Source organism: Ascaphus truei, unplaced genomic scaffold, assembly GCF_040206685.1.
Source record: "Ascaphus truei isolate aAscTru1 unplaced genomic scaffold, aAscTru1.hap1 HAP1_SCAFFOLD_3219, whole genome shotgun sequence".
Taxonomy (NCBI): Eukaryota; Metazoa; Chordata; class Amphibia; order Anura; family Ascaphidae; genus Ascaphus; species Ascaphus truei.
The window spans coordinates 1-23,712 of record NW_027456201.1 but is presented as its reverse complement, the minus strand read 5'-3'; the positions used below and the strand labels follow the sequence as shown (position 1 = coordinate 23,712).

The following is a 23,712-nucleotide window of genomic DNA, read 5'->3' as shown; positions in this document are numbered from 1 at the left end:
AACATGTGCCGGCTTGTAGGCGGGTGTCTTATTATGGGCCGTGCTTGTAGGTGGGTGTCTTATTATGGGCCGTGCTTGTAGGCGGGTGTCTTATTATGGGCCGGCTTGTAGGCGGGTGTGTTATTATGGGCCGTGCTTGTAGGCGGGTGTCTTATTATGGGCCGGCTTGTAGGCGGGTGTCTTATTATGGGCCGTGCTTGTAGGCGGGTGTCTTATTATGGGCCGTGCTTGTAGGCGGGTGTCTTATTATGGGCCGTGCTTGTAGGCGGGTTTCTTATTATGGGCCGTGCTTGTAGGCGGGTGTCTTATTATGGGCCGTGCTTGTAGGCGGGTGTCTTATTATGGGCCGTGCTTGTAGGCGGGTGTCTTATTATGGGCCGTGCTTGTAGGCGGGTGTCTTATTATGGGCCGTGCTTGTAGGCGGGTGTCTTATTATGGGCCGTGCTTGTAGGCGGGTGTCTTATTATGGGCCGTGCTTGTAGAAACGCTGCTTTTATACAATGGTGTTTTCCAGGCATGCGCCGCGGCACTGGGACGGCTTTGGTAGTATTGTGAGATTTTCTGTAGTGACTAATCCCGATAGGCATACATCATCGCGTCAGTGACATCATGCGCCCATCATGTAAAGGGTCGATGGCAGAGAGCCGCCAGCAGGACCAATAGAAGGGCCCCTCTGGACCGGGCCCCCGCCTGTTAACATCGGTAAGCGCAAACACTATTTTGCTATGGATTTGTAAGGATTTTTTACATTTGTAATACATTTTTGGGGTGATGTCATAATAAAGATGTGACGTTCTAAGTATGTAAACAGACGCGCAGTGAGTACATTATTCCTGCGCATGCGCGTACCTAGTAACGCAGCACATTCACGTCGCGCCTCGCCCCTGTTTTCCGGCGGTCACTGCAGGTTGAGCCGCTGCGCCGCGCCCTGGAAGTGACCCGTGAAGATACCAAGACGCTGGCGCACAGCATGGAGCAGGCTATGCAGCGGAACAGTGTCCTGCAGAGCCGGGTCGCTGTGCTGGAGAAGGAGCTGCAGAGCAGGGAGGTGCTGGAGAAGGAGCTGCAGGCATTCAGGTACCGGCCTCCCGGGGCAGGGCTCACCACGGGTGTTGGGTTACCCACATGCAGACGGAACTTTACCTGTAACCCCTACTCTCTTGGCACTGATAGGAGAGGACCCCTTATCTCTTACATTCTGCTCTTTCCCCCCCGTAACGCAGGGAGCAGGCGGAGGAAGAAAGCCGGACACAAGCGCAGCTCTGCGAGGAGCGTCTTGCGTCTCTGAAGAAGCATTTCCAGGCGGAGCGAGAGGCGGCGAAGAAAGCAGCGCGGAGGGAGGTGGCAGAGGTACCTGGGGGGTGGGATGTTCACCAGTGTTAAGATATAGGTGTCCTGAATGTATGGAGGGGGTAAAATCTTCCTAGAGGAGGGCGCAAGAGGAATTACCCCAACGTCCCCCTCCTCCACACATACGGATTGGGGGAGTGAGGAGATCCTTGAACACACAGCGGGGGTAAGTGAGGAGGAGACCCTCATACACATACGTGGGGGGGGGGGATTAGAAAGATCCTCGCCATCGTCCGTCGCTCTGTTCCCTGCAGCTGAAGAAAGGTTTAGACGGTGCTACAGCAAAATCATCAGAGCTGTCTCGCACCAACCGCGAACTGCGGAGCAGAGTGCCAGCGCTGGAGAAAGAGGCATCGGAGCAGAGAGAGCGGATCCGCAGCCTGAAATCACAGCTCCGGTCCCACACGGAGAGCAAAGCAGGCAGCGGTAGGCAGGCCGCGAGGACAGCGGTGAGTAATAGCCGCAGGACTCACGCGCCCGCAGAACACGCACGCACACACACGCAACGTCTGCTCGCAGGACCAGCAGGTACATGTGAGTGTGCATACAGACATAATCAGGGCCCATTGGAGGATCACAGAACTCTGGGCCTGACTTCACACTGCCCCTCTTCCTCCCCGCTTCCAATCCAGTTCAACACCTCCTGTGGTAGTCCCAAGCTCCTTTTGACAAACTTTGGGGGTTCCCTTTTTCGTTGGTGCCCCACAAGCCTCTGGATTCCCATGCATCGGGGCTCCGTTGTCCTAAGCATTCCTCCAGACTCCAGTTTGTCTGGACGCACACCGACAATGCAGCCTTCCGATTGGCCGAACGTTTAAAACGCCCATAGCTCTCCTTATTGGCCTGTTTGAGTTGTGGGGCTTTGACACACCTCTCTCTGATTGGCCCAAAGCTAAAAACCCTCTTGCGGCAGATTGGCCCATTTATTTTCCTATTCTTTGCATGTGTCAGACTCTGTACTGCTCCCCTAGCGTAGGGGACAACTGACCCCATCGCAAGCCTAACCTTGGAGCATCCTACCTGGAACCCTCCTGTAATCCCCACAAGCACGCTTCATTTGGGTGCATTTTTGTCAGGATGGTATTCTTTTTGCCGTCAGAAGACAAAGGCGCTATCCTGGCTTGCAGTCTTTGTATAGACTCAGGGCCCGGTGACGCACGCGTCTTGGATGCCAGATTTCTGACACGCACAGGCAGAGCGTATACACAACATACAGACATCATGCGTATACACAACATACCGACATCATGCGTATGTACACAACATACCGACATCATGCGTATGTACACAACATACCGACATCATGCGTATATACACAACATACCGACATCATGCGTATACACAACATACCGACATCATGCGTATACACAACATACAGACATCATGCGTATACACAACATACAGACATCATGCGTATACACAACATACAGACATCATGCGTATACACAACATACCGACATCATGCGTATACACAACATACAGACATCATGCGTATACACAACATACAGACATCATGCGTATACACAACATACAGACATCATGCGTATACACAACATACAGACATCATGCGTATACACAACATATAGACATCATGCGTATACAAAACATACAGACATGCGTATACAGACGTCATGCGTATACACAACATACCGACATCATGCGTATACAGACCTCATGCATATACACAACATACAGACATCATGCGTATACACAACATACCGACATCATGCGTATGTACACAACATACCGACATCATGCGTATGTACACAACATACCGACATCATGCGTATGTACACAACATACCGACATCATGCGTATGTACACAACATACCGACATCATGCGTATGTACACAACATACCGACATCATGCGTATGTACACAACATACTGACATCATGCGTATGTACACAACATACCGACATCATGCGTATGTACACTTATATCCCCAGCACCGTGTATGCAGGGTAAAGAGGTGTGTGTGTGTGTGTGTGTGGGTAGGTAAACGTCTGATTTACATGACCCTTTCCAGGAGATGCAGGCTGAACTGAAGCAGATGGAGCAAGTGAAGGAGGAATATGAGAAGAAAAACCAGGAGCAAGTGAGTGTGAAAGGGAGGAGAGCGAGAAACCGAGAGAGGGAGAGAGAGGAGGAGGGAGGAGAGCGAGAAACCGAGAGAGGAGGAGGGAGGAGAGCGAGAAACCGAGAGAGGGAGGAGAGCAGGAGGGAGGAGAGCGAGAAACCAAGAGAGAGAGAGGAGGAGGGAAGAGACAGAGATGGGATATGTACAGAAGAGTACGCAAGCGACAAATATATATCTATCCTTATATAGCACCCACAGTGTACTCTGCGCTTTACAAGAGGCCGTACAGTACAGGGAATTATAAGACAATAAGTGCAACAAACAAAGTCAGACAATAGGAAAGGAAATCCCTGCCCCGGAGAGCTTACAATCTAAGTGGTATGATGGGAGAGTTACAGAGACAGCAGGTGAGAGAGTAAGTGCAGTAGGTGGCAGTGCCTGGCCACAATGGTGGGTATATGTAACACACAGGGGGAGTGTTTAAGGAAGAGCGTGACCTGAGTACCTCCCTGTTGTGCCTCCTCATGGAGTCTCTCCTCCTCCTTCTCTTCCTCCGTAGTCTCGGTGCATACAGGACTTCCTGGCGGAAATGAGTATCCTGCGTGGGGAGATTGCGGCTGCGGCATCGCTGAGTACGCAGGAGAGTGCCCTGCGTAGCCAGCTGAAGGAGGAGACATGGCGTAGGGAGAAGCTGGAGGAGAGATGCAAGGTGAGACCAACAGGGCAATAATAACCCCTCTGTCCCCAAGTGAGAGGGTGCGGTTACGTGCGAGCTCTGCACAGGAGCCATGGGGGGTGCATGCAGTGCCCCCCATCCCTGGCACCCCACGTGAGGACATTGTGCTGTCCCCCTCAGGAGCTGGAGCAGCGAGCAGAGGAGCTGCAGGAGAGGAAGGAAAGCACAGAGCGGAAACTGCGAGAGGCCAGTGTGGAGTCCGAACAAGTAAGCGAAGAGAGGTGCGGAAAGGGGGGCCATGTGGGGGGGGGGGGAGGTGAGGAGTGGGGTCCGTGTGTCGGGGTGTGAGGAGATACTCGCTGCTCACTCTCCCCACAGATCAGTCTCAGCCTGGAGGAAGCTCACACCTGGTTTCAGTCCAGATTTGATGAGCTGCAACTGGAGCTCCTGAGGAACAAGCAGAGAAACAGCAAGCACCTGCTCGGCAGGGGGGGAGACGAGGTAAGGGCCTCTCCCACCCAGGGGTCACCGACCCATGTGCCTCTCCCCCTCAACCAGGGTCCCCACCCCCCGATGCATTGTTTATCTGTACCCTGTGATTAGTCTGGTGGGTATCGGAGGGGCGGGGGAGGGGGCGGTTACTGTATGTGGCTGGTATCGGAGGTGGAGGGGGTGGGGAGGGTTACTGTATGTGGCTGGTATCGGAGGGGGTGGGGAGGGGGAGAGTTACTGTATGTGGCTGGTATCGGAGGTGGAGGGGGGGTGGGGTTACTGTATGTGGCTGGTATCGGAGGTGGAGGGGGGTGTGGGGTTACTGTATGTGGCTGCTATCGGAGGTGGAGGTGGAGGGGGGGTGGGGTTACTGTATGTGGCTGGTATCGGAGGTGGAGGGGGTGGGGAGGGTTACTGTATGTGGCTGGTATCGGAGGGGAGGGGGAGGGTTACTGTATGTGGCTGGTATCGGAGGTGGGAGGGGAAGGGGAGGGTTACTGTATGGCTGGTATCGGAGGTGGAGGGGTTGGGGAAGGGGAGGGTTACTGTATGGCTGGTATCGGAGGTGGAGGGGGGGGTGGGGTTACTGTATGTGGCTGGTATCGGAGGGGGAGGGGAGGGGGAGGGTTACTGTATGTGGCTGGTATCGGAGGGGGAGGGGGAGGGTTACTGTATGTGGCTGGTATCGGAGGTGGAGGGGGTTTGGGGTTACTGTATGTGGCTGGTATCGGAGGTGGAGGGGGGATGGGGTTACTGTATGTGGCTGGTATCGGAGGGGGGGGTGGGGTTACTGTATGTGGCTGGTATCGGAGGGGGGGTGGGGTTACTGTATGTGGCTGGTATCGGAGGGGTGGGGAGGGGGAGGGTTACTGTATGTGGCTGGTATCGGAGGTGGAGGGGGGTGGGGTTACTGTATGTGGCTGGTATCGGAGGTGGAGGGGGGGGTGGGGTTACTGTATGTGGCTGGTATCGGAGGGGGAGGGGAGGGGGACGGTTACTGTATGTGGCTGGTATCGGAGGGGGAGGGGGTGGGGAGGGTTGCTGTATGTGGCTGGTATCGGAGGTGGAGGTGGAGGGGAGGGGGAGGGTTACTGTATGTGGCTGGTATCGGAGGTGGGGGGGAGGGGGAGGGTTACTGTATGTGGCTGGTATCGGAGGTGGGGGGGAGGGGGAGGGTTACTGTATGTGGCTGGTTTGGAGTTGATGCCATTTTCTGCCCCTCGCAGGACATTTCCAGGGAGGTCCCCGTGAAGCTCCCACACTACCCGTCTCATTTAGCCCTGAGCCGCTGGGAGACTAAACAGGAGCTGAAGCTGATCTCCAGAAAATACCAACCCCAGGGGGACACTAGGGCGACCGGGGAGATTACCCCCGGGGGCAGAGACAGGGGGATGGGCAGAGAGAAGGGGGCGACCGGGGAGATTTCCACTGGGGGCAGAGACAGGGGGATGGGCAGAGATAAGGGGGCGACCGGGGAGATTTCTACTGGAGGCAGAGAGAGGGGGGCAGGTGGGGTGACGCCCACCGGGAGCAGAGAGAAGGGGACGGGTGACGACGTCTAGAGGTGCCAAGACCTGCAGCGGTGCCTGGCCATGCGTAACTCATTACTAGAGGTGCTGAGACCTGCAGCGGTGCCTGGCCATGCGTAACTCATTACTAGCGGTGCTGAGACCTGCAGCGGTGCCTGGCCATGCGTAACTCATTACTAGAGGTGCTGAGACCTGCAGCGGTGCCTGGCCATGCGTAACTCATTACTAGAGGTGCTGAGACCTGCGGCGGTGCCTGGCCATGCGTAACTCATTACTAGAGGTGCTGAGACCTGCAGCGGAGCCTGGCCATGCGTAACTCATTACTAGAGGTGCTGAGACCTGCAGCGGTGCCTGGCCATGCGTAACTCATTACTAGCGGTGCTGAGACCTGCAGCGGTGCCTGGCCATGCGTAACTCATTACTAGAGGTGCTGAGACCTGCAGCGGTGCCTGGCCATGCGTAACTCATTACTAGAGGTGCTGAGACCTGCGGCGGTGCCTGGCCATGCGTAACTCATTACTAGAGGTGCTGAGACCTGCAGCGGAGCCTGGCCATGCGTAACTCATTACTAGAGGTGCCGAGACCTGCAGCGGTGCCTGGCCATGCGTAACTCATTACTAGCGGTGCCGAGACCTGCAGCGGTGCCTGGCCATGCGTAACTCATTACTAGAGGTGCTGAGACCTGCAGCGTAGCCTGGCCATGCGTAACTCATTACTAGCGGTGCTGAGACCTGCAGCGGTGCCTGGCCATGCGTAACTCATTACTAGCGGTGCTGAGACCTGCAGCGGTGCCTGGCCATGCGTAACTCATTACTAGAGGTGCCGAGACCTGCAGCGGAGCCTGGCCATGCGTAACTCATTACTAGAGGTGCCGAGACCTGCAGCGGTGCCTGGCCATGCGTAACTCATTACTAGCGGTGCTGAGACCTGCAGCGGAGCCTGGCCATGCGTAACTCATTACTAGCGGTGCTGAGACCTGCAGCGGTGCCTGGCCATGCGTAACTCATTACTAGAGGTGCTGAGACCTGCAGCTGAGCCTGGCCATGCGTAACTCATTACTAGAGGTGCTGAGACCTGCAGCGGAGCCTGGCCATGCGTAACTCATTACTAGAGGTGCTGAGACCTGCAGCGGTGCCTGGCCATGCGTAACTCATTACTAGCGGTGCCGAGACCTGCAGCGGTGCCTGGCCATGCGTAACTCATTACTAGAGGTGCTGAGACCTGCGGCGGTGCCTGGCCATGCGTAACTCATTACTAGCGGTGCTGAGACCTGCAGCTGTGCCTGGCCATGCGTAACTCATTACTAGAGGTGCTGAGACCTGCAGCGGTGCCTGGCCATGCGTAACTCATTACTAGAGGTGCTGAGACCTGCAGCGGTGCCTGGCCATGCGTAACTCATTACTAGCGGTGCTGAGACCTGCAGCGGTGCCTGGCCATGCGTAACTCATTACTAGAGGTGCTGAGACCTGCAGCGGTGCCTGGCCATGCGTAACTCATTACTAGAGGTGCTGAGACCTGCAGCTGTGCCTGGCCATGCGTAACTCATTACTAGAGGTGCTGAGACCTGCAGCGGTGTCTGGCCATGCGTAACTCATTACTAGCGGTGCTGAGACCTGCAGCGGTGCCTGGCCATGCGTAACTCATTACTAGAGGTGCTGAGACCTGCAGCTGTGCCTGGCCATGCGTAACTCATTACTAGAGGTGCTGAGACCTGCAGCGGTGCCTGGCCATGCGTAACTCATTACTAGAGGTGCTGAGACCTGCGGCTGTGCCTGGCCATGCGTAACTCATTACTAGAGGTGCTGAGACCTGCAGCGGTGCCTGGCCATGCGTAACTCATTACTAGAGGTGCTGAGACCTGCGGCTGTGCCTGGCCATGCGTAACTCATTACTAGAGGTACTGAGACCTGTGGCTGTGCCTGGCCATGCGTAACTCATTACTAGCGGTGCTGAGACCTGCAGCGGTGCCTGGCCATGCGTAACTCATTACTAGCGGTGCTGAGACCTGCAGCGGTGCCTGGCCATGCGTAACTCATTACTAGCGGTGCTGAGACCTGCAGCGGTGCCTGGCCATGCGTAACTCATTACTAGAGGTGCTGAGACCTGCGGCGGTGCCTGGCCATGCGTAACTCATTACTAGCGGTGCTGAGACCTGCGGCGGTGCCTGGCCATGCGTAGCTCATTACTAGCGGTGCTGAGACCTGCGGCGGAGCCTGGCCATGCGTAACTCATTACTAGCGGTGCTGAGACCTGCAGCGGTGCCTGGCCATGCGTAACTCATTACTAGCGGTGCTGAGACCTGCAGCGGTGCCTGGCCATGCGTAACTCATTACTAGAGGTGCTGAGACCTGCAGCGGTGCCTGGCCATGCGTAACTCATTACTAGAGGTGCTGAGACCTGCAGCGGTGCCTGGCCATGCGTAACTCATTACTAGAGGTGCTGAGACCTGCAGCTGTGCCTGGCCATGCGTAACTCATTACTAGCGGTGCTGAGACCTGCAGCTGTGCCTGGCCATGCGTAACTCATTACTAGCGGTGCTGAGACCTGCAGCGGTGCGTGGCCATGCGTAACTCATTACTAGCGGTGCTGAGACCTGCAGCTGTGCCTGGCCATGCGTAACTCATTACTAGCGGTGCTGAGACCTGCAGCGGTGCCTGGCCATGCGTAACTCATTACTAGAGGTGCTGAGACCTGCAGCGGTGCCTGGCCATGCGTAACTCATTACTAGAGGTGCTGAGACCTGCAGCGGTGCCTTTCCATGCGTAACTCATTACTAGAGGTGCTGAGACCTGCAGCGGTGCCTGGCCATGCGTAACTCATTACTAGCGGTGCTGAGACGCGCATCTGAGCCAATTCCCTGACACATGTAGCAGTTCCCGAGGTGCCAGGCTCTGCCAATCAACTCCATTAAGTCCTAGAAGTGACCGTGTCAGAGGGTATAAATCAGATACAGTATAGTGACCCCTTTCCTTGCTGCTAGGAATTCCCACTGGAAGATATTAACGGAGTGATGCTCTGCAGATCTCTAGGAGCAGTGTTTAATGTTGCGATGCTCTGCGGGTCTCTAGGAGCAGTGGTTGCGATTCTCTGTGGGTCTCTAGGAGCAGGGGTTGCCATGCTCTGCGTGTCTCTAGGAGCAGTGATTGCGATGCTCTGCGGGTCTCTAGGAGCAGTGATTGCGATGCTCTGCGGGTCTCTAGGAGCAGTGGTTAATGTTGTGATGCTCTGTGGGTCTCTAGGAGCAGTGGTTGCGATGCTCTGCGGCATGCCTCTCGTGATAAGTCTGTGTGATGTGTGTTTGCTTTTTATTTATGTATATGAATTGACTAAAATCTTTATTTTTGTATGTAAATACACATTGCAATTTTGTACACGTCAGTGTCCCCAGTGTCTGTCATTGTCACGCGTGTACTGGTGGGGTGGGATTGTCACATGTTATGAGACTCCCCTACGACATGCACATATGGGTCTGTCATGTGGGAGGATGAGGCAGAGCGTGTTATAGGGAGGTGTTATACACAGTGTGGTTTTATTTCTCTGTGCCATGTGATGTTTATTTTATAGTGCCATGCTCGTCCTGCGGTAACTTGGCACCCTATGTGAAGTGCCAGGCTCTATAGCCTTGTGCCAGCCCATCCTATAGGTGTCAGGTATCCCTGTGTCAGCACATCCTATAAGTGCTAGGCTCTGCATTCCTGCTTTTGTCTCAGTGCCCACCTGTCCTATGGTAGCCAGGCTTTGGGTCCCGATGCCCGCCTGTGCTATGGTAGCCAGTCTCTGGGTCCAGGTACCCGCATGTGCTATGGCAGCCAGGCTCTGGGTCCCGGTACCCGCCTGTGCTACAGGTGCTAATCTCTGTATCCTTTGAGGTGACATAGAATGTATCTTTTACTGTAACACACGCAGTTACATACTGTATGTTACTGCCTGTCTGTGTTACAGTATGTATCTGTTACTGTAACACACACGCAGTTACATACTGTATGTTACTGCCTGTCTGTGTTACAGTATGTATCTGTGGGTATCCATGTGTTACAGTATGTAACTGCGTGTCTGTGTTACAGTATGTAACTGCATGTTACAGTATGTAACTGTTACAGTATGTATCTGTGGGTATCTGTTACAGTATGCTACTGCGTGTGTGTGTTACAGTATGTATCTGCGGGTATCTGTTACAGTATGTTACTGCGTGTGTATGTGTTACAGTATGTAACTGCGGGTCTCTGTTACAGTATGTTACTGCGTGTGTATGTGTTACAGTATGTAACTGCGGGTCTCTGTTACAGTATGTTACTGCGTGTGTATGTGTTACAGTATGTAACTGCGGGTATCTGTTACAGTATGTTACTGCGTGTGTATGTGTTACAGTATGTAACTGTTACAGTATGTATCTGTGGGTATCCATGTGTTACAGTATGTAACTGTTACAGTATGTAACTGCAGGTATCTGTTACAGTATGCTACTGCGTGTGTATGTGTTACAGTATGTAACTGCGGGTATCTGTTACAGTATGCTACTGCGTGTGTATGTGTTGCAGTATGTAACTGCGGGTCTCTGTTACAGTATGTTACTGCGTGTGTATGTGTTACAGTATGTAACTGCGGGTCTCTGTTACAGTATGTTACTGCGTGTGTATGTGTTACAGTATGTAACTGCGGGTCTCTGTTACAGTATGTTACTGCGTGTGTATGTGTTACAGTATGTAACTGTGTCTCTGTGTTACAGTATGTAACTGCGTGTTACAGTATGTAACTGTTACATACAGCATGTAACTGCGGGTCTGTTACAGTATGTTACTGCGTGTGTATGTGTTACAGTATGTAACTGTGTCTCTGTGTTACAGTATGTAACTGCGTGTTACAGTATGTAACTGTTACAGTATGTAACTGCGGGTATCTGTTACAGTATGTTACTGCGTGTGTATGTGTTACAGTATGTAACTGCGGGTCTCTGTTACAGTATGTTACTGCGTGTGTATGTGTTACAGTATGTAACTGTGTCTCTGTGTTACAGTATGTAACTGCGTGTTACAGTATGTAACTGTTACAGTATGTAACTGCAGGTATCTGTTACAGTATGTTACTGCGTGTGTATGTGTTACAGTATGTAACTGCGGGTCTCTGTTACAGTATGTTACTGCGTGTGTATGTGTTACAGTATGTAACTGCGGGTCTCTGTTACAGTATGTTACTGCGTGTGTATGTGTTACAGTATGTAACTGTGTCTCTGTGTTACAGTATGTAACTGCGTTTTACAGTGTAACTGTTACATACAGCATGTAACTGCGGGTCTGTTACAGTATCTGTTACAGTATGTAACTGCGTGTCTCTGTGTTACAGTATGTAACTGTTACATACTGTAACAGACCCGCAGTTACATACTATATGTAACAGTTACATACTGTAACACGCAGTTACATACTGTAACACAGAGACACGCAGTTACATACTGTAAAACAGGTACATACTGTAACACAGAGACACGCAGTTACATACTGTAACAGATACTGTAACAGACTCGCAGTTACATACTGTATCTGGTACAGTATGTAACTGTGTGTGTCTGTGTTACAGTATATACCTGCGTTACAGTATGTATCTGTTACAGTATGTAACTGCGTGTCTCTGTGTTACAGTATGTATCTGTGGGTATCCATGTGTTACAGTATGTAACTGTGTGTTACAGTATGTAACTGTGTGTTACAGTATGTAACTGTGTGTTACAGTATGTAACTGTGTTACAGTATGTAACTGTGTGTTACAGTATGTAACTGCGTGTTACAGTATGTAACTGCGGGTATCTGTTACAGTATGTTACTGCGTGTGTATGTGTTACTGTATGTATCTGTGGGTATCCATGTGTTACAGTATGTAACTGTGTCTTTGTGTTACAGTATGTTACTGCGTGTTACAGTATGTAACTGCGTGTTACAGTATGTAACTGCGTGTTACAGTATGTAACTGTTACATACAGTATATAACTGCGGGTCTGTTACAGTATCTGTTACAGTATGTAACTGCGTGTCTCTGTGTTACAGTATGTACCTGTGTTACAGTATGTAACTGTGTCTGCGTTACAGTATGTATCTGTTACAGTATGTAACTGCGTGTCTATTACAGTATGTAACTGTCTGTGTTACAGTATGTAACTGTGTGTCTGCGTTACAGTATGTATCTGTTACACAGTTACATACTGTAACACAGACACGCAGTTACATACTGTGTCTGTGTTACAGTATGTAACTGTGTCACAATATGTAACTGCGTGTCTGTGTTACAGTATGTAACTGTGTCTCTGTGTTACAATATGTAACTGTGTCTCTGTGTTACAATATGTAACTGCGTGTTACAGCATGTTACTGTGTGTCTGTGTTACAGTATGTATCTCTTACACCATGTTACTGCGTGTGTCTGTTACAGTATGTAACTGTGTCTCTGTGTTACAATATGTAACTGCGTGTTACAGTATGTAACTGTGTGTCTGTGTTACAGTATGTAACTGTGTCTCTGTGTTACAATATGTAACTGCATGTTACTGCGTGTCTCTGTTACAGTATGTATCTCTTACACCATGTTACTGCGTGTGTCTGTGTTACAGTATGTATCTGTGTGTGTGTTAGGGTACTGTATATAAACCATGGATACATACTGTGACAGAAACAATGTTACACATGGATAGACACACGTGTGTACTGTGACACAGATACAATGTAAATCATGGATACATATGCTACACTTAACACAAACTGATGCAATGTAACAAACGGATGCACACTTATACATACAGTACTGTGACAGATACAATATAACACATGTATGCACAGTGATACATACTGTAACCCAGATACAATGTAACACGTGGACACATGTTACATTTACTGTACAAACTAATGCAATGCAACCTGGATAAAAGTACAGCCTGAGACCCAGAAACAATGTAACACATTGATATGCATTGTGGTACCGAGTGTAATATACTGTATGGATACATCGTAATACACACTAATACACTGATACAATGTAGCACATGTACACACACACACACACTGATACACAGAGTGATACACCACTTAAACTATAACACACAGATAAACACACCTTATTGTAACTATACATTATGAAACACAACCGTTCTACAAACTGCAACACACACATTGGAGGCTGGCACTGCTGCTGTCTGTGCTGTATATACATGTCATTTATTTATTTATAAAATATTTTACCAGGAAGTAATACATTGAGAGTTACCTCTCGTTTTCAAGTATGTCATGGGCACAGAGTAAAACAAATAATACATGGTTACAAGTACAGTTACATAAGTGAACAGGGTATACATTATATACAAGACATTGCGTGCACAGTTAAAGAAAATATATATTATGGGCGTATGAAACAGTTACAGACCAGATTAAAATGTGAGACAGCCTTAGATTTGAAAGAACTTAAGCTGGTGGTGGATGTAAGAGTCTCTGGTAGGTTGTTCCAGTTTTGGGGTGCACGGAAGGAGAAGGAGGAACGTCCGGATACTTTGTTGAGCCTTGGGACCATGAATAGTCTTTTGGAGTCTGATCTCAGGTGATAGGTGCTGCATGTGGTAGGGGTGAGGAGCTTGTTCAGGTAGCTGGGTAGCTTGCCCAGAAAGTATTTGAGAGTGAGACAGGAAAGGTGAACTTTGCGCCTAGACTCTAGTGATGACCAATCTAGTTCTTGGAGCATTTCGCAGTGATGTGTGTTGTAGTTGCATTGGAGAACAAAACGACAAATTGAATTGTAGAGGGTGTCAAGTTTGCTAAGGTGGGTTTGAGGAGCCGAGCCATATACTATGTCTCCATAGTCAATAATTGGCATTAGCATCTGCTGTGCAATACGCTTTCTGACCAGGAGACTTAGGGAGGATTTGTTCCTGTAAAGTACCCCTAGTTTGGCATAGGTCTTGGTTGTCAGGGTATCAATGTGCATCCCGAATGTTAAGTGGGAGTCAAACCATAAGCCCAGGTATTTAAAACTAGTGACAGGTGTTAGGGTGGTGTTAGTTCTAATCAGGAGCTCAGTCACTGGAAGCTTTACAAATTTAGTCTTGGTCCCAAATACCATTGTTACAGTCTTGTCAGTGTTTAAAAACAGTTTGTTTTGGGAAATCCAGTTTTCGAGTCTCAAAAAGTCAGACTGAAGTATGTGTTGAAGGTCAGAGAGGCTATGGCTGTGTGCATATAGGATTGTGTCATCTGCATACATGTGTATTGAGGCTTCCTTACAAGCTGTGGGAAGATCATTAATGAACACTGAGAAGAGTAGGGGCCCCAGAACAGAGCCTTGCGGGACACCACAGGTGATATCCAAGGGGTTGGAGTTGGAGCCTGAGATGGACACATGTTGGGATCTTCCTGATAGGTAGGACTGAAACCAGTTTAAAGCATGTTTCCCTATTCCAGAGCTCTGGAGTTTGTTAAGCAGGATAACATGATCAACTGTGTCAAAAGCCTTTGCAAAATCTAGGAATACTGCACCAGTGAGTTGTCCCCGTTCCATTCCACACTGGATTTCATTGCAAACTTTTAGCAGGGTAGTTACGGTGGAGTGTTTGGGACGAAACCCAGACTGGAATTGGCTAGGGAAATTTGTCTTGGTGTAGAAATCGCTTAATTGGGAGTGGACACATTTTTCCATAACTTTGGATAGAATTGGGAGAAGTGAGATTGGCCTGTAGTTTGAGACAGTGTTTTTGTCCCCACTTTTGAAGATTGGGACAACTCTGGCAGTTTTCCAGGTCTTAGGTATATGGCCTGCAGACAGGATAGAGTTGACTATGGACGCAATTGGTTTGGCAATGGCTGGGGCACCAATTCATAGGAACCTAGATTGTAGTAAGTCGGGTCCACATTGGCTGCTTAGTTTTAGTTTGAGGAGCACGTGTGTAATCTCCTCTTCAGATAATGGGACAAATTGAAAATTGTGGGCAGTGTTGGGAGGGGGTGGGACTGTAGGGATACTCCCAGGATGAGATTCATGTTTGGGGTTTGTGCTGCGTTTCGCTAATAAGTTAGTTGCACACTCCACAAAGTAATCATTAAATGCATTTGCAATGTCAGTGGGGTTTGTCAGAGTAATATCCCCCTTAGTGATATTACTTGGTTGTTGATGGTTAGGAGGCTGGAATATATTGTTGATAACCTTCCAGAAGTTAGCTGGGTTTGATGTATTTTGGTGGAGATTGTCAGAGTAATATTGTGCTTTTGCATGCCTTGTTTGCCTTGTGCACATGTTCCGCAGGCATCTGTAGTGATTGAGATCCTTGGTAGTGGCAGTTACTTTGTAGCTTTTCCACAAGGCATCCCTGAACTGGTAGAGTGCTATAAGGTCAGGTGTAACCCATGGAAGGTGGGCCCCCCGTACCCTTATTCTGCGTAGTGGAGCATGGGTATCGCAGAGTTTTAAGAACTCAGATTGGAAATAGTCGAGCGCAGAATCGGGGTTGGGTCATGGTGTAGTAGTGTGTGTGTGTGTGAGGGGGAGGCAGGCACTGCCCGTGCTGTATCTGTGCTGTGTATACATGTCATGGTGTAGTAGTGTGTGAGGGGGAGGCAGGCACTGCCCGTGCTGTATCTGTGCTGTGTATACATGTCATGGTGTAGTGTGTGTGTGTGTGTGGGAGTCAGGCACTGCCGCTATCTGTGCTGTGTGTGTGTCTGGCACTGCCTGCGCTCCTACCTGTACAGTGTATACATGTCAAGTGTGAGGGGGAGGCTGGCACTGCTGCTGCCCGCGCTGTACCTGTGCTGTGTATACATGTCATGGTGTAGTAGTGTGTGTGTGTGTGGCTGGCACTGCCTGCACTGTACCTGTGCTGTATATACATGTCATGGTGTAGTAGTGTGTGTGGCTGGCACTGCCCGGGGTGTACCTGGGCTGTGTATGGCACTGGCCGTGCTGTATATACTTGTCATAGTGTAGTAGTGTGTGTGTGTGGCTGGCACTGCATGCACTGAACCTGTGCTTTATATACATGTCATGGTGTGTGTGTGTGTGTGTGTGTGTCTGGCACTGCCCGGTCTGTAGCTGTGCTGTGTATATACATGTCATGGTGTAGTAGTGTGTGTGTGGCTGGTACTGCAGCTGCCCGGTCTGTACCTGTGCTGTGTATATACATGTCATGGTGTAGTAGTGTGTGAGGGGGAGGCTGGCACTGTAGCTGCCCACGCTGTAGCTTTGTGGTGTGTACATATGAAGGGGGGTTATGTGTTGAATTGCAACCTTATCAGGACGCTGAATAAGTTGGTCAGCTCCCCACACACCACACCCCCATCTGTGGCTCCTGCAACTGAGAGCAAACAGCGTCACCAAGGCAGCAAGGAGCGGTGTGAGCAGAGAGGGAGAGACAGGGAGCCCGGGACCGGAGAGAGACAGGGAGCCCGGGACCTGAGAGAGACAGGGAGCCCGGGACCTGAGAGAGACAGACAGGGAGCCCGGGGCCTGAGAGAGACAGGGAGCCCGGGGCCTGAGAGAGACAGGGAGCCCGGGGCCTGAGAGAGACAGGGAGCCCGGGGCCTGAGAGAGACAGGGAGCCCGGGACCTGAGAGAGACAGGGAGCCCGGGACCTGAGAGAGACAGGAAGCCTGGGACCTGAGAGACAGGGAGCCCGGGGCCTGAGACAGACAGGGAGCCTGGGGCCTGAGACAGGGAGCCTGGGGCCTGAGACAGGGAGCCTGGGGCCTGAGACAGGGAGCCTGGGGCCTGAGACAGGGAGCCTGGGGCCTGAGACAGGGAGCCTGGGGCCTGAGACAGGGAGCCTGGGGCCTGAGACAGGGAGCCTGGGGCCTGAGACAGGGAGCCTGGGGCCTGAGACAGGGAGCCTGGGGCCTGAGACAGGGAGCCTGGGGCCTGAGACAGGGAGCCTGGGGCCTGAGACAGGGAGCCTGGGGCCTGAGACAGGGAGCCCGGGGCCTGAGACAGACAGGGAGCCCGGGACCTGAGACAGACAGGGAGCCCGGGACCTGAGACAGACAGGGAGCCCGGGACCTGAGAGAGACAGGGAGCCCGGGACCTGAGAGAGACAGGGAGCCCGGGGCCTGAGAGAGACAGGGAGCCCGGGACCTGAGAGAGACAGACAGGGAGCCCGGGACCTGAGACAGACAGGGAGCCTGGGACCTGAGAGACAAGGAGCCCGGGACCTGAGAGAGACAGGGAGCCCGGGGCCTGAGAGAGACAGGGAGCCCGGGACCTGAGAGAGACAGACAGGGAGCCCGGGACCTGAGACAGACAGGGAGCCTGGGACCTGAGAGACAAGGAGCCCGGGACCTGAGACAGACAGGGAGCCTGGGACCTGAGACAGACAGGGAGCCTGGGACCTGAGACAGACAGGGAGCCCGGGACCTGAGAGAGACAGGGAGCCCGGGACCTGAGAGAGACAGGGAGCCCGGGACCTGAGAGAGACAGGGAGCCCGGGACCTGAGAGAGACAGGGAGCCTGGGGCCTGAGAGAGACAGACAGGGAGCCTGGGGCCTGAGAGAGACAGACAGGGAGCCCGGGACCTGAGAGAGACAGGGAGCCTGGGGCCTGAGAGAGACAGACAGGGAGCCTGGGGCCTGAGAGAGACAGACAGGGAGCCCGGGACCTGAGAGAGACAGACAGGGAGCCCGGGACCTGAGAGAGACAGGGAGCCCGGGACCTGAGAGAGACAGGGAGCCCGGGACCTGAGAGAGACAGGGAGCCCGGGACCTGAGAGAGACAGGGAGCCCGGGGCCTGAGAGAGACAGACAGGGAGCCCGGGACCTGAGAGAGACAGACAGGGAGCCCGGGACCTGAGAGAGACAGACAGGGAGCCCGGGACCTGAGAGACAAGGAGCCTGGGACCTGAGACAGACAGGGAGCCTGGGGCCTGAGAGAGACAGGGAGCCTGGGGCCTGAGAGAGACAGGGAGCCTGGGGCCTGAGAGAGACAGGGAGCCTGGGGCCTGAGAGAGACAGGGAGCCTGGGGCCTGAGAGAGACAGGGAGCCTGGGGCCTGAGAGAGACAGGGAGCCTGGGGCCTGAGAGAGACAGACAGGGAGCCCGGGACCTGAGCGAGACAGACAGGGAGCCCGGGACCTAAGAGAGACAGGGAGCCCGGGACCTGAGCGAGACAGACAGGGAGCCCGGGACCTGAGAGAGAGAGAGAGACAGGGATCCCGGGACCTGAGCGAGACAGACAGGGAGCCCGGGACCTGAGCGAGACAGACAGGGAGCCCGGGACCTGAGCGAGACAGACAGGGAGCCCGGGACCTGAGCGAGACAGACAGGGAGCCCGGGACCTGAGCGAGACAGACAGGGAGCCCGGGACCTGAGCGAGACAGACAGGGAGCCCGGGACCTGAGAGAGACAGACAGGGAGCCCGGGACCTGAGAGAGACAGACAGGGAGCCCGGGACCTGAGAGAGACAGACAGGGAGCCCGGGACCTGAGAGAGACAGGGAGCCCGGGACCTGAGAGAGACAGGGAGCCCGGGACCTGAGAGAGACAGGGAGCCCGGGACCTGAGAGAGACAGGGAGCCCGGGACCTGAGAGAGACAGGGAGCCCGGGACCTGAGAGAGACAGGGAGCCCGGGACCTGAGAGAGACAGGGCGTCCAGGACAAGCAGCTTTGAGCCCTGTGAAGAAGGTCTGACTTGGGGGACAGGTAAGGCTGATGAGTAAATAGGTATACAGGTGTCTCATAGAATAAGATTACTTAGTAAATATGGCCCGTGTAGTGGAAAGATTTTTGGGGAGCTGTAATATTTTAGCAAACAAATCATGCACATGATACATGCACACGCGCACGATACACGCGCACGATACACGCACACGCGCACGATACACGCACACGCGCACGATACATGCACACGCGCACGATACATGCACACGCGCACGATACATGCACACGCGCACGATACATGCACACGAACACGATACATGCACACGATACATGCGCACGATACATGCACACGCGCACGATACATGCACACGCGCACGATACATGCACACGCGCACGATACATGCACACGCACGATACATGCACACGATACATGCACACGATACATGCACACGCGCACGATACATGCACACGCGCACGATACATGCACACACACACCTCTCCTCATCTTTCTCTTCCAACTTGCTTTCTCCCTTTCCCTCCCCACATTGAAAGCTCTCTGTGACCTGAAATTCATCCCAAAGGGATATTTTAATGCCCACGCTTTTTATTATTTTAAATATTCGGAGATTTATGTGCATATCTTGTCTTATTCTCAGAATGTATAACATTATTCTGTATTAAACCAACCAGTCCCTACATCGTCTACAACTAAAACTCTTTTCCACGCCCGCTTCATTACCCGACTTGACTATTGCAACCTTCTCCTCCCTGGGCTTCCTGCCTCCCAGCTCCATTCACAATCTAGTCAAAATGCCACTGCTAGAGTTATCTGGCTCTCTCTGCTAGGTCTCTGCCCCTCTCCTCCCTGCCACTGCTAGAGTTATCTGCCTCTCTCTGCTAGGTCTCTGCCCCTCTCCTCCCTGCCACTGCTAGAGTTATCTGCCTCTCTCTGCTAGGTCTCTGCCCCTCTCCTCCCTGCCACTGCTAGAGTTATCTGCCTCTCTCTGCTAGGTCTCTGCCCCTCTCCTCCCTGCCACTGCTAGAGTTATCTGCCTCTCTCTGCTAGGTCTCTGCCCCTCTCCTCCCTGCCACTGCTAGAGTTATCTGCCTTTCTCTGCTAGGTCTCTGCCCCTCTCCTCCCTGCCACTGCTAGAGTTATCTGCCTCTCTCTGCTAGGTCTCTGCCCCTCTCCTCCCTGCCACTGCTAGAGTTATCTGGCTCTCTCTGCTAGGTCTCTGCCCCTCTCCTCCCTGCCACTGCTAGAGTTATCTGTCTCTCTCTGCCCCTCTCCTCCCGAAATCCCTTCAATGCCTGCCCATCAAACTCTGCATTAACTAGGAAACTCTGCTTCAATGCTTTACATTCTCCCCCCTCTTACATCTCCGCTTTAATCTCCCACTATACCCCTTCTCGTTCCTTATGCTCTGCTCAAGGCCGTCTCCTCTCTACTCCATCTGTCTCTACAACACACCCGCACCGCTCACACTTTCAGCTCCCCACCTGTGGAGCTCCTTTTCCCCCTCCCCAACATTCACCAATCCGCCTCGCTCCCCATCACATCCGAAATCTCTCCTCCGGGAAGCGTTTGGTTAATTTGGGCTGACTCCCCGCGCTCCTGATGCATTACTCACCCCTCAAAATATTCTCTACTCACTCCTATTATATTCTATAAATATCCAATTATTCCATTTAGATTGTAAGCTCTACAGGAGAAGCACACCCTAATTCCCATTGTTTAACACCCTTGTGAAACTGTATATTATCTCCCTGTCCTCTCTTACTAATCATTTAAAGCTCTGTGTATATTGGGTGTGATAGAAAGAGATATAGATATATATATATATATATATATCTCAGAGTCCCTGAGGATTGGGGGGTAGGGGGAGTAGGAGAAGTGAGTATTCTTGTCACATGAAGTGAATGTAACAGCCGTGATCCACATTCCTTCCTCTGCACTCTTACTGCCCGATAATCTTCTCCTTCTCTTAGGAGTCAAAATGTCCCAGACGTCTGAGTGGCCCCTCGCTCGGCCAAAGTCTGCCAAAGGCCGCAGTCGCCCTGCGCCCACTCACTGTGTCCACTCGGCTGAATCTTCAGCTGAGGACATATCCCTGAGCCCAGTGAGAGGAGTGCCACAGCATGGCACTGGCCCTCGGGGCTCATACAGCTCTGTAACTGAGGAGCCACAGGAATCCCCTAATCATAATCTCCAGTGCAACCCCCCTCTGCAGACCCCCAACACCTCCCCCAAGAAGGCCAGGACCCCAAAGTCACAGCAGCGACGGCACCCCCTCCCTCGCTGTGGGATCCAGCTTAAGAACCATCAAGTGAAGCTGCCCCCCAATAAAGAAGCTCAGCAAAGCTTGGGGGGAAAACCCTTGGCATTCTGCCCCCTGCCCCTGGGGTCCTGCACCCTGAGCAGGTACCCAGTGCTGCCCGCTATTGAACAGCATGGGACAGAGCGGCGAGGGGGGCGGGTGTAAGGGCAGAGTCCAGGAGACTGCCTGAGACTCAATCACTTCACTGGACCTACCAGCTCCATTAGGGCTGCTGAGAAAAGCACACCCAGGAGCCCGTATGAAGACCCCACCACCGCCCTGACCGGACAGGAATGATGTCTGCAGCAGGGTGATATACAACGCATAAAAGACGTTCTAGATCAAAGAGTAGCTGGAACCTCAAAGATGGTGGATATAGTGGGATTGCAATGTTGTGCATACACTTCCAGTTGAGATGCTCTGTGGGATTAGCCATGGTTAACGAGGTTGTGATGCTCTGCAGGTATATGTATGTAGCAGAAGATGTCGTCGATATGACGTTGGCCGGAATAATAAGAAAGTGGAGAGATTTCTACATATATCAAAGTTCTGTAACATTTACGGAAGCTGGAGCATTGTCAGGACAGATCATGTTCATTCAGATCCAACTTATTTTATAAATGTTTATAAATATAATCTATTTCGGTGAAACAAAATATTCCAAACAAAAATGTATATAAAATTTTCCCTTCAGATAAATTGTGATATGAATCTGGGGGGGGGTGGGGGGGGGGGAATAAGAAAAAAGAAAAACCTGTGTGCAAAGACCAAGACAGATCCACGCACACGCTATGTGCTCTCAAGGGGTAGTCTTATTTACTGTATTTTATTTACAGTGGAGGATTTTTGTAACTTTTTTTACCGACTTTAATATAATGTAGTGTACTTTTAAAGCTCCCCCCCCCCCTTCTGTGGTTGTAATAACCCCCAGCATCCAGCAGGGGGAGGGCTGGCTGTAAAACCAATAATCAGTTTAGAAGGATGCTGCTAAATCACAAAGTCCCTTTATCCATTCTGTAACCGGAGACGATGTCGGCAGGAAGCAGGTGTCCTTGTTTATTAAGTGGCTCCCTTCACCTTTCGGAGCAGATGGGGGGGGGGGGGGGGGGGAGGCGCATCCCCTTACCTGCTAACTGCAGGAAATCGTGATAAGGCAGAACCGACGATAATGAACCTGCTATAAATATCAATTCAGTTTGAAAACTGTGTGTTCTCCTTGGCTCTCTAAGTGTGTTATACCAGGGGTGCTCAGCTCCAGTCCTCAAGCCCCTCCCCCCAACAGGTCAGGCTTTCAGGATATCCCAGCTTCAGCACAGGTGGCTCAATTTGAGCCTCCGATTGAGCCACCTGTACTGAAGCAGGGACTGATTGAGCCACCTGCACTGAAGCTGGAACTGATTGAACCACCTGTGCTGAAGCAGGAATATCCTGAAAACCTGACCTGTTGGGGGGCAGCTTGAGGACTGAAGTTGCGCGCCCTTGTGTTAACCCATTCACGTTGTGTTGACCACGGAAGGGTTAAATACTTGAATATCCCCAGTTTCACAAGGTGGCGTGTAGCTCTGATAACACGTCACCTTCGGCTAAAAATAAAACAAAAATCAGCAGCCAAAATAAATCTTTTATTGTGCCTATGGAATAAATTTTTTGTGCCTATGGAATAAAAATGTTCTTGTAAAAAAAGCTCATTGTGAAACCGTTTCCCGTGTCCTGAGATTTACTCGACCTGACCTCACTTTTCAGAGCAGAATGCCGCAATGAATTATTGAACACAAGAGTACATCAAAGGAACATTTGTCTCTCCCCTCAGACGTGACAAAGGTTTGGAAATGCAGATTTCGGGGTCTGTCCCCATTACAGCACAACGTGGATATTTCACGGAATGTTTCACGGAAGTAACTCGGGAAAAGTGTTTCTATTCTGTAAGAGAGGATTCCCCATGCAGGAATATAATGCAGACTGCATTCCCTAACGGTCTCTGGTTTTAGCAGGAGCGTTCCTCTGGCGCCATTTTTATTATTGGATGGACACACAAGGCACAGACACACACTTCACAAAGTAGTATGGAGAGATGCATGCTGGGTATTACCCGATGAGACAGGGAAAAGAATGAATGGGTTCGAAACCAAACAAGTCGGTGACATCATCACAAGGGTGAAGAAATAAAAATGGCGGTGGGCCAGACATAACGCAGGAAGAAATGACCATCGTTTGACAAAGATGATACTCTACTGGATTCCGAGGGAAAATAAAAGACCAAGACGACGACCGGAAGTAAGATGGGAGAATGAAATCAGAACGTGTTGGAGAACCGTGGAGAAGAGAACCCCAACATCTGGGAGATCATTGGGGAGGCTTCATCCAGCAGTGGGGAGACCAGGGCTGAAGAAGATGATATATACACGTGCTATCTGATCATATATTGCATATTGAGACATGTTCCTGTCATATTGGTCCTGGAGAAATATAAGTTAATTGTAGCTTGTGATACCGTTCAACGGATCAGCATTAGATATCGTCGTAGAAGGAATTCTGGTGTACAGAACTTTCCAACTCTCACGGTGGACTGTGACAGATACGTCTTGTAATGTATGGACAGGAAACGTACACACACGGAGAGGCTGAGCTGAATGTCCGAGCAGAAGAGAAATTAGCCCCGT

The 23,712-nt window shown here is 51.5% G+C and overlaps 1 protein-coding gene across 1 annotated transcript; it reads left to right on the top strand.

Annotated features, from left to right (window-relative positions):
• Window positions 1-907: 907 nt before the first annotated feature.
• CCDC150 (coiled-coil domain containing 150) lies at window positions 908-21,778 on the top strand (the record flags this gene model as incomplete). The annotated part of the gene is made up of 8 exons (XM_075583435.1): window positions 908-1,077; window positions 1,224-1,350; window positions 1,605-1,799; window positions 3,379-3,447; window positions 3,989-4,138; window positions 4,286-4,372; window positions 4,484-4,606; window positions 20,724-21,778. Coding segments are annotated over 8 exons (1,047 nt in total), but the record flags the coding sequence as incomplete, so codon positions are not given.
• Between the last annotated feature and the right edge of the window lie 1,934 nt (window positions 21,779-23,712).